The sequence below is a fragment of the Rhinolophus sinicus genome, linkage group LG05, assembly GCF_036562045.2.
Source record: "Rhinolophus sinicus isolate RSC01 linkage group LG05, ASM3656204v1, whole genome shotgun sequence".
NCBI lineage: Eukaryota > Metazoa > Chordata > Mammalia > Chiroptera > Rhinolophidae > Rhinolophus > Rhinolophus sinicus.
This window is the reverse complement of record NC_133755.1, coordinates 164690264-164702261: the sequence shown is the minus strand read 5'-3', so window position 1 is coordinate 164702261 and position 11998 is coordinate 164690264. Positions and strand designations below refer to the sequence as shown.

General features: G+C 38.7%; 1 protein-coding gene across 8 annotated transcripts in view; it reads right to left on the bottom strand.

Moving 5' to 3' along the window:
• Window positions 1-3535: 3535 nt before the first annotated feature.
• AIG1 (androgen induced 1) overlaps window positions 3536-11998 on the bottom strand; it is a 218967-nt gene continuing 210504 nt past the window's right edge. For 5 of the 8 annotated variants that reach the window (XM_074333656.1, XM_074333664.1, XM_074333665.1 and 2 more), the window contains 2 exons: window positions 10219-10382; window positions 3536-4193 (listed from right to left, as the gene is read on the bottom strand). In XM_074333656.1, the coding sequence (XP_074189757.1) occupies window positions 4156-4193; window positions 10219-10382 (202 nt within the window). In that variant the 3' untranslated portion in view covers window positions 3536-4155. Of the gene's footprint in view, window positions 4194-9568; window positions 9587-10218; window positions 10383-11998 lie in introns of all 8 variants that reach the window. The other 3 variants (XM_074333657.1, XM_074333659.1, XM_074333655.1) reach the window with 1 other exon arrangement.

Below are 11998 nucleotides of genomic sequence, written 5' to 3'. Positions count from 1 at the left end.
TTTTGAAGGAAATCTCTAAATGGTCCTTGTTATCACCAAGGTAAATTCACGATCTTCAACCTCTCTGAGCCATCAGTGCTACCGAGAAAACCTTCTATGTTTTCATAGTCTTTGCTGCCCTCAGAGTATACTGCAAAGTCCAGCCCATCATGTGTTCTCTCACTCTCTTCAGGCGATTCTTCAAGGAAAAAAATGTCAGCCATCAAAAAGCAGCCCATAAACTTTGTCCTTTATCCTGCAAACTCACTTCCAAGGACACTTGTGTGTCCCCTTCTCCTTCTTTCCTGGGACCGTGGGAGGTGTTCCTTCTTAAGGCTAACCCAGAATAGTCACCAACCAAGAATATTCATATTCGATTCATATTACCCTCATAGCTTTTGTTCTATAGGTATAAATTCTGTTTTTAAAGTAGTATTCTGTCATTGCTCGCTCTACTTCTTTACCATCCACGAAAGTCAATAACTCCTCAATTTTCTGGAATCTAGATTCTGTCCCTGTAATTTCACTGAAATAACCCTTGACACACTTAAAGAAAAAGTCTGAAGTCCTGTTTATCATCAAACCACATCCAGTCTAGTTCTCCAGGTTTTTTATTTAAAGAGATGGTGCTCTCATTGTCTTGAACACATCTGAGATGGTTTTCTCTCAATTGTCCCACACTATATTAGTTATTAGACCTGCAGATTCAAGCAATATATATATTAAATGTATATATATATAATTTCAATTTCCTCATAGCCTATGTAATATTCAATTTCATAATATATACATTGTACATAAATGTTATAGATTTATATATAGTTTGTACATATTGTTTCATATCTTTACTATAGGATCAGATATTCATCTATATTTTCTTACATTTCTTTTATACCTTTTGGAAACATTTCCTTATTTAATCTATCGGAAAATGTATGTATGGTGTGTGTATGGTTAAGGGGAGCAATCTCTCTTTATCTTCTTTACAAAATAGTTATTCATTTGTTGCAGCACCACTCACTCAATCTTTAATTATGCCTGAACTGGTCTGAAATGCCATCTTTATTATTTACTGTTTGTATGTACTAGTGCCCTGTTTCTGGGTTTGTTTTCTATTTTACTGATTTTGCTCTATATTCTGGAGCCATATCACACTATTTTAATTATTGCATTTTTATAATGTTTCAAAAGCACAGGCATGCTTTAATTACTTGTCCTCTTCAAGATTTTTCAGTTGTTTTTACCTGTTTCTTCTTGTGTTAAATTTTTTAAAATTCTCTGGAATGTATTTACATGGTACTTATAAATTATTTGGAGGAAGAAATGACATCTTTAAGAATAAAATCTTGTTTTCTGGAAGTTAGTATATCTTTTTATTTTATTTATATTTTACAAAAGTACCTCAGGAGAAAAAATGCATTATTTGGTCATGATAAAATTATCTTATTATAGTATTAGATTTATGTTGCTAGTATCTTATCTATGATAAATGAAATTTAGTATATTAAGTCTGAAAAATAATTTGAGAAGTTCTTCATTGTTCTGCATCTTTGGTTCAATTTCATGTTAAATATTCATCTATTAAAGTGCATTAGTTCCTTGTTAATTTCCTTGTTCCAGAAGTTGGGCTAGAAGCATATTTTCCCCTGAGACTGTGGATGGTGGACTAGTCTTTGTACATGGCACAGAGAAGAGGGTAAAGCACGGACATCCTTCTGAGAACTGATTGGGAAAAGTGGAAGGTGTGTAGCCAAAGGGAGAAATTGTTGGTCATTTTTTCTCATCCCCTCCCCACCCCCCTACCAGTGATTATAGAGAAGTAGGTAGAGTCAGCCTTATGCATTCTACTCCAGGGCAAGCCGAGTTTCTGTGATGGGTCAGTGGGTGCAAGAGCAGCTTCGGGTGGATAGGTGAGTCTTAATGCATTCCACTCACCTGGAGGGACACACCTGAATGTCCCGCAGGAAGTGTGGCTAGGGTTCCAGGCTGGGATTCCCAAGGCAAAAATGACTCACCATGAGAAAAACCAAGCCAAACCCCAAATCTCATCACATAATTGTATTTTGAGCAGCAGTAAGTCATACGTCCCATCTGCTATACTGTAAGTTGAATCAGCTTTACATCTGAAGTTCACAGGCATCTTTAGGTGGCCAAAGTAAGAGTGTTTATTGCTGGAGGGGAGGGGTAGTCACAGGGTTCCAGAGGAATTGTCCCAGGAACTCCTTAAAAATATTCCACTCCTTGAGGTTTCCCCTTCTGAGAGTAGTCTGCAGGGATAGTTTCCTTTCAAATGGTGGTTTTGCAAGTTTCCTGTTTTTTGTTTTAACCACATTTAATTTTCCCCCCATTAATGACATCAATTTTATAGTTACATAATACTTTTTTTGAACATAAAACTTTTTATCTCCAGGTTAAAATATAACTTATTGGATGTCAGATCTAACATTCCAAAATAGCTCAGGACAACAACGATAGCTGTGTCATGGACAACTTATTTATGACCTTAAGAGGAAATGCCTTTGGTTTTTGAGATGACTATTCCTTCTCATGATATGGGATATTTTTATATCACTAGTGGTATTATCAGAAATAAACGTTAAAATTTTTCAAGTGCTTTAGACCAACTCTGGAGAGAAAAAATGATTTTTCTTTTGTGCATTGCGACATTTTAAATAAAAATCCTAATATTAAGCCATCTTTGAATTTTTAGATAAATCTTATTTAATTTTAAGAAATTATTTGTGTAGTGTTGGATTTATGTTGCTAGTATTTTAGTTAAAGCAAGTAAAACATTTTTTTCTTTGTTATGTTGACTTTGTTTTGAGGGTTATTAGTTTTGAAAAATAATTTGGGAAGTGTTTCATCATTCTGTAATTTTGGAATGATTTAAATAACATGAGAACTGTTACTTGCAAGTTTTCAAGAACTTGCTCATAAAATACTGGACCCAACTTCTCTTTTGGAGATAGTTAGTTGAACACTAAAAAAATATCTTCCATGAATATCAGTTCATCATAGCTTTCTAATTCTTACTCCATTTTTCCTTGAAAATTGCACATTTCATTGGTTTCTAAGCATTTGTTGCCATAGAGTTATACACTTTTATAGTTAAAAATTTGCTTCACATCTGTGCTTCTGTTTCTTTTTCTCTTTCTTTTCAGTTAACATATCAGTATTTTGCATATTTTAATGTTATTTGTGTAGATGAGATACCATACCTAATCAATTCCACTATAATTTTTCTGTTACCTTACATCATTTCTGCTTTTATTTTCAGTAGTTCGTTCTTCATATTTCACTAAGATTTATTTTTATGTGTTTTCTACTACATATTCTGCATTGGCATTATTTAAAAATAATTATGGTCAAACACTTCATAAATTAGCTTTTTTTTAAAAAAATTGTTTTGGATTTATGAAAAAGATACACATTTTTAAAATCAGCAAATTATAAGAACCAGGTTCAGTAAACCCATTTTTCAATAGGTAATAGAAACAAAGTAAGAAAGGAGACACCTGTGTTGTTAGGGTTTGGATGTACCATGCAGACAGCAGACTAGGGGTTGCTTGGTCTTTATTAAAGTTATACTTTGCATTTATGAAAAGTTTCACAAATCATGAGATCCAAAAACATTCAGGGTTTTGACTAAATCGATGTACTTATTACTAACATTGTCTGTTTGAGGCAACTGTGACATTATTGCAATAGGGACCATCCATCACATTTCCTCCAGACTTCCACTGTGGCCCAGGTTCATTATCCTAGCCACCTGTAGAACAAATGCAGGGATGCCTTGCTCCACATCTGCCCCTTTGATTTTCACAGATTTATAAATAAGAACGCAATAAAATTTTATTCTTAGTGGTACTACAATTGCACAACTTAAAATCCAAAGACCAATTTTAGTTTTAAAAATTAGAAGAGGAAAAAAGAGCGCTGTTATTATCAATCATGAATTTGGAAAGAGTTTTTTCAAACACAAGGAGGGCGAATTATTTTAGAAACAACTGGATTCTATTCTTATATCTATTTCACTCTAAAAGGTGTCCTCTGGGGCTGGGAAGTGGAGGCGCATTCTGCTGCTTTCTTTGAAGCTTCCTCTCCTGCACTGCCAATGCCTCGGGGGACGAGTCTTCAATGGCGGCTCCATCCAGCTCTTCCATGTAGACTTAGATCTCATTCCAATTTAGGCTTCTCTTTCTCTTCTTCCATACCTAAAATACAAGCAAAGGACTTTATTTGAACATCAGATTAAACTATGAGCAGCTTTGCCAAGCTGCTTAAAAAAACCTCCCATCCCTCTATACCAGGAGTGTCCAAACTTTTTTCAACGTTTTTCACCAAGGGCCATATGCGGTAAAATACACAAACAGCCCGGCCACTCACTCGAGGTGAAGTACATATTGCCTCACCTGGTTTATTTAAGTAAACTAAATATATTTTTGGAATTTGCTGCGGGCCAATAAAAAATGGATCGTGGGCCGCAGTTGGCCCGCGGACCACAGTTTGGACACCACTGCTCTATACTTATCCAACTTTTCTCCAGCTAAGAAGGAAAATCATTTACAGTTTTCTCCAGAAACTTCCTCAGTGACCTGTTTCCCTATGTTTCCCCCCAAATTGTGACATAACATCTCTGGGACACACCCAGTTCTTCCAGCTTCTGAGAGTGAGGGACTCAAGTTAGTTCCTGACTCATTAAGTTTGCAAAGAAACCCCAACCAGCCTACTTTGGAATCAGCTTCTAGCGATAGGAGGTGTGTAGTTGATGAATTTCAAACAGACCTCATTTATTTTTATTTCAGTCCTGCCCCTTCCCAAGGCAAGGACTCTGGATTTTCACAAGTCAAAAAATCTTTTTCTCATAGCTCATAGAGAGTTACTAGGCACAGGAACTGTTTATTTCCAGACCCGAGTGGACTTAAAGTCAAGTTCTCCTTCTATTCAACCCAATCCCGGGGGAACTGCTTTTCTTCGTGAGAGACTCATATGTACCAGACTGGTGAGACCTCTGTCTGTTGTCTGTAGTGAATAGTTAGTTAATCATGTTTCATTTTCCTGGAGACGAAAATGTTCAAGTAATTCTCATGAATTTTAAACCTGGCAAATGGCCCCCATTTCTTTTTTCTTTTGCTTCTAGCTAAAGATTTTTCTTCTGACGTCAAATTCTCAGAGACCCTTTGGTGGAACAGAAGAACCCCCAAATATTGCTTTGAAGTGCTTCGTATTCTTTTATAAATTGCAAGCTCTCCGAGGGCAGGGCCTTCTTTTGTTCTGGATTATATTCCTAGCACCTAACATAGTGTCTGTCTCATAGTAGGAGCTCAATTTTTACTGAATCAATTTAATAAACAATGAACATAGAGGAGGCCTTAGCAGGCTGGACTAGTAGGAAAGCAGTAGAACAAAATGTGGAAATTCACAATATAAAAAATTACAAAGCCTAACCTCAGAGTGTCATCATGATAGGGCTTACATTAGGAGAGACTCCCCTTCGCCCCAGCGCCTAGTATGTATTTTGTGGGGTCAGGGCGGTGGCAGTGGGATGTGGCGAATATGCTCTGAACAGGTGTCCTTAGACATTCTTTTAGGTTTGGTTTTCATGACTAAGGGACTGGCGGAGATAGGCATCACTTTTTCCAAAGTACTTCTCAGAAATCATATTGAGGAAAACTTCAAACAGAGGAGGCAGGACATCTGAAGGGAGGGAGGAACAGGGCTGCGGAGGAGAAGGCAGGCAATGCCTTATTGTTGGGTAACTAAGGCAAAGGCAGAAAAACACAACACGGATCCTGTTCAAACAGCACACGTGACTTGGGTCCCAACTTTATCCTGTGTTCATCCCTATGGAGAAGCTTTCGGGAGCTAACTGCTTGCTTTTCTTTTTAAAGTCTGTTTCCTCCGAAGCGTTCTCCTGCAGATGGGTTGTCTTGGCAGCAAGAGTGGAATCTTCAAAAGCAGGGGTGGAGAACAGGGGGTGTTCACTGACCCAGACAGGGAAAATGGCTCCCCACCTACTTTCATCTGGCAGCTTGGAGGTAGAGGGAAAAAATTAGACACTATATAATATTTGGGAGAACGAGAGGTGTAATTTCCACACGAATAGCAGAAAAGAAACCTGTCACAAAGCTGAGGCAGGATGCACTTTCGGAAACATCGAGCAGAAACAAGAGCTGATGGACCTCCTAAGAGAGTCAGTCACCTGTGATTCCCCCAGGCCAGGAAGGGCGTCAACCTGAGGGCAGTGCTGGGACATTGCAGGCCCGGGTGGGTCTGCGTGGGACATGAGCTGGATGGGCAGCTGCGGGAGAAGGTGCAGGCCTGGTTCCGACTCCTTCCCCCTTTGGCCTGCTTTCTTTCCCCTCACCTCAACCTTTCACTTATGGACACTTTCATTTCTGGTGTACGAAGTTTGACTTTAATAAGACTGGTTACTCCGGTCGACACACTGGCATTGGAATAAATTCTTAGCTAAAGTACAGAAATATTTCAGCTGTTATAGATTGAATTGTGCCCTCCTACGCCAATGCATATGTTGAAATCCTAACCCCAGGACCTCAGAATGTGAGGAGAAGGCCAAGGACATGGCTGGACAACTGTTTGCTAAAGAGATTAGGTAAGTGACTTGTGAATCCAATGCACCATCTCAGTATAAGCCAGGAAGGACCTGTGGGGGACCCTCTGTCTGCTGATCTGGATCCCCATGGAGTACATGGGAAGCCAATAGGGGTACTGAGAATTTTGTAGGTGGGAACACTGCCCCCATGGCCTGAAAAGGACAAGATGAAATGAAGGAAGAGTGACTGTGAAGACATGTTAGAGGCTGGCTCTTTCCCGGTTCCAGAGGGTAGGGGGCTGCTGCCCAGGGCCAAGGACGCAGGGCCTCAGTCCCCTCCTGTGGAGTCCTGAGGACAGAACATTCAGTCAAAGAGGATTAGTCTCAAGCCTTAAAATCTAATGGAATTCACCCTGCTAGCTTTCAGACTTGATTGGGAATCATGACCCCTTTTTACCCTGTGATTTCTTTCTTTTGGAAAGAGAGCGTGTATGAGACTGTCCAACCATTGTGTTTTGGAAGCAGAGGACGTCTGTCTGGATTTGCAGGTCCACAAGTGCAGAGCAATTTTGCTTCAGGATGAATCATACCACCAGCTTTACCCATCTGTGATTTAGATATTTAAGGTGAGATTTTGGAGTTAAGAGGAAAGAGTTTGGGGGCTGTCGGAATGGGCTGCATGAATGAAGGACATGAATTTTAGGGGGTAGGGGGTGAAGGCAGACTATTATGGCCTAAATTGCATCTCCCTAAACCTAACTCCCAATACCCCAGAGCTTGAGTGTATTTGGAGATAGGGTCTTTACCAAGTCAAAATGAAGTCATCAGGAAGGGCCCTATTCAAATATGACTGATGTCCTCATATTAAGGAGAAATTTGGAGCCAGCCTCACAGTGAGGACGTTATGTGAACATGAAGACAGCCCTCCACAAGCTAAGGAGAGAGGCCTGGAACAGAACAACCCTCACAGTCCTCAGAAGCAACCAACCCTGCTAATACCGTGATTTTGGACTTCTGGGCTCTAGAACGGTGAGATATTATATCTCTACTGTTAAAGCCACCCAGTTGGTGGTACTTCACTGTAGCAGCCCTAGGAAACCAATACAACATCCACAAAGCCACCTGGAGTTACTTTCTTTTAAAAAGAACAATGCTTAGCTATTAATTTAGCTTATTTTAGAGGCTTTTTTTTTTTTTTTTTAGTTCATATCAGGTGTGTCTATTTTGTTATAAGCCAGGTCCACAGTTCCAAGTGAAGTTTCTGAACTTGCATGTGTCTGGCTTTCCAATGGTGACATTCTGATGGTTCACTGGAAATAACACAGGATTGAACATCAGTGAGAAGGTATTGGCTCTGCAACCACCTGTTTTGATGGGTTACTTATGATTTCTGGGCCTCTGCTGCCTCTTAGCAACAGGAAAGGGTTGGCTTAGATGATTTCTAATCTCCTTTTCAGTTATAAGATTCTGTAATTATGCGATTTTATCTTGTAGTCGAGGCCAACATAACATAACCAAGTGGAGGAAGGTGAGCCATTAAAAATCATTGTGGATATAAAGACAAGGACTCAAAGGTGGAATTCCTGCTTCTTGGGGGATTTTGTTCACGGTGTAGTAAATGTATTCAGGATTGTAATACTGTACTTGATTGTATTCCATTCATTCTAACAACAACAACAACAACAACACACACACATATGCACACGTCACACACTATTTTTAATCAGTAGTTTCAAATTCAAGAACCAGGAAGTGAATGTGATTGAGATGAGGACTAGGGAATATTAGAGTACCATCTAAAGGGGCAACAGACACTCGATTCCAGTCCATTGTGGCCAGAAGAGAACGGTAAGCTCAGCACTGCCAGATCTTCAAATATTTGATAAGATAAAAACAATCTGGCCTTTATGTGAAATGTTGGTTCCAAAACAAATGTCCCACTGTGTAGGCCTAACATAACTTTTTGGTTGGTAAAATTTGGCGGGAGCCATCAGTTTGTGATCCCTTTCATATATGAAACAGAGGACAACTTGACACAAAACATCTGCCTCTGTGGAATTAACTAGCTGGTCCCATGTAGATACAACTAATCCCTATACCTGACATGAGTTACAAAATGTTAGTCAAGTTTAACTCATGTTTAAGAGAATAGCACAGAGTAAATTGAGCAGATTATTTTAAAAAACCTTAGTTTTACTATTCCTTTTTAACTTCTCATTCAAAGGTGCTAAAAAGCAGTATTCTATTAATCTAGATTGGATGTTTTTCTCTCCTGGTTTTCATCTTCTCTTAGAAATAGAACAATGGCCAAAATGACTGTCAGAATCAAGTTAGTCAAGGGGAAACACGCAGTCATAAATACTTCCTGAATAACATACATTGGACATTTAGCTTAAATTGAAATATGGTATTTCTCCCAAGAAGCTGAGAAAGTTTCCATTTTGTCCTCAATACATTTTTGAAAGTTAACTAAATACTTGTATAAGTTAATTAGTAGAGAAAGATGACTATTCCCATTGAACAGAGAGCAAAATTATTGAAAGGTTAATTATTGGTCACCCAAGCTTTTGGCCCGAACTGAATAAAAAATTTTGACACTTTTCCTAATAGACCACTTATTAAAACCAAGCCAGCTGCTGAGAAAGAAACCCTCAAATTCCTCTGGGCCATTTAACGTTGGCTAACACTTTGACACACACCGTCTTAGAAGATCCACATACACACAAAGTCCAATTCAATAACCATGCAACGACCATGCTTTATTTGTCTAATTAGATCAAGTTCCTGGCATAGCGTCTGGCACAGACTACAGTACTCAGTGTTTGTGGAACACAGATCATTTACTGGTGACGTTGAGAATGTTGTGATGTCCAGAGTGCTCTAACATCCCAAACCAGCTTGCCTTTGGATGTATTTTCATGCAGGACTCAACTCACTACATATCTGTGCTGTTGCTTTTTCCACCTTCCCATTTTTACGTTATCTTACATACACTCTGGACAGGTTTTGCACGGCTTGGATAAGATTACGTGCCTTGCCAAGATGGAGGCTCTGCCATAAATAGAAACAAAAGAAACATCATAGGTTAAGAGAGTTTTTGCAGCAATGAAGTATTACCCTTCACTGCCCGTACCTCTCTGCCACCTTCAGCCCTTGCATATGACAGTCACTGGTGAATCACAGTGGCCAGAGCATTCTGTGCTGCTTGGCGTTTTAGCAGGATGGCGAGGCCTCTCGAAGGCTACTATACCCATACAAAGCATCACATAAAAAGTGGAGATCTGGGTGACTTCTAATGGGAATGGTTACATTTAATCATTTATTTAATTGAGGGTCTCTTTAGCAAGGGCAGTATTTTGTTATTGAGCGTGAACTCCCTAATTTTTTTTTTCTGTTCACACTACATTTCTCCCTATAAAATTTTATAGACATTTTCTTAAAGTTCATAAAATTTTATAAAAATGTTCTTTTTGCTTAGATTTGCATGTTTTAGTAGATCATAAGACAAAGTGAGTAATAAACCTTTCAGATAACTGCCAGCAGCTTCTAAATTGATGTTGTTGCTATAAAAATGTAATTCTTTATAAGCGATCCCGTGCTACAGAGGAATTCGCCTTCAGTCTTTGCACATACTCTTGTACACAGCAATGCTCTCGTTTTATGCGCCCCTATACAATACTTACTTCTCTGTGTGTCCCAGATATAGCTGTTCAGGACTTCGCCCAGCAGGTACAAAAAGTTCATTAAGATGGTTGTAGACGCAAAGAAGATGATTCTGGCTCCCGGGCCAATGTGTTCCAGGAAAGGGTACACCCACATCCCAGTTATATGATGCACCCAACACACCCTGCAATGGAATGGAAAGGACACAAAGACAGGAGTTACTCTCATGAGAGATTTTAAAGCTGCTGACATTACAAATATGGACCCTCTACTCCAACCGTTCTCGGGCAATGCCAGTCACAGGTTGGCTTCTGACACTCAGGAGCTACCAGAAACTTTGTTGTTGTTTGTTTTCTTTTACTTCTTACTCTGAAAGAATTTCAAAGTCACAGAAGCGTTGCAGATATGGTACAGAGAGTTCCAGTATGCCATCCATTCAACTTCCCTGCATCTTGTATAACATTATTAACATCTTGTTAACATATTGTATAACCAGTATTAAAATGAAGCAATTAACATGGGTACAATGCTACTATATGAACTACAACTTTATTTGGAATTCCCGTTTTCTCACTAATGGGCTTTGTCTGGTCTAGGATCCCACGTTGTATTAAGTAGTCACGTCTCCTTAGTCTCCTCCAATTTGTCAGTGCCTCCGTTTCTCTCTGACTTTCCTGACATTTGAAGAGGTCTGGTCAGGTATTTGAAACAGTTGTTTTTCTAAATACTGTTATACAATCTTCTTAATCCCTTCTTTACATAACAAAACAATGTCGCATTAGGCAACCACATTATAATAAAACCTGTGTGACTATATTCCAGGAATCTTGCCACACTGCCTTCCAACTAGATACCAATATCTGCTGACAGAACCATCCCATAACAGTGATACCTGGCTTCCCACAACCTGATCTTTGGATCCCATATTTGTTTCTTTTTTTTCCTTTCTATTTTTCATAATATGTACTTGTAACTATTCTATTTGTGTTCTGGAGATATTTTAGGATCAGTGGGAATACAACATAATTAATCTTCACTCTTTTCAAAAGCTTAGTAGAATAATTGCACCATTGGTTTCTGACACAACTGCTAAGAGCTATTTTCCAAAACATTCTTGGGTTCAATACTTTATTAACTGATGTCAACATAAATAACTTTATTGCACAGGGAATAACAATTACGTTTTATAATTACTTACCATCTATGGCTTCATTCCTCTTTAAACAGTTTATCTATGTATATATGACATATATCTACCTCAGGCCAGAAACCTGGGAGTCTTTTCCTTAGAGCTTGCAGTCTCAATGAGGGTGATAGCACTTTCCCTTCAAGGAGGTGAAAATTGATTCTGGGAGGGTGGTGGAGAAATCCTACTCTTTTTATGTATAAAGCACAGATACATACCATGTTTCCCCCAAAATAAGACTGGGTCTTATATTAAGGTTTGCTTCAAAAGACGCATTAGGGCTTATGTTCAGGGGATGTCATCCTGAAAAATCATGCTAGGGCTTATTTTCTGGTTAGATCTTATTTTCGGGCAAACACGGTATATACATAGAACATAAAAAGCTACATTGTTTATTTGAGGTATTAAAGTTTCATGGGCCCAGCAATACTCCTAGGTATATATCCAAAAGAACTGAAAGCAGGGACACAAAACAGATACTTGTGCACCAATGTTCATAGCAACACTATTCAAAACACTCAAAAGGATGAAACAACCCAATATCCATCAACAGATCAATGGATGAACAAAATATATATATCCAATGGTCATATGTACATCCAATGAAATAGTAT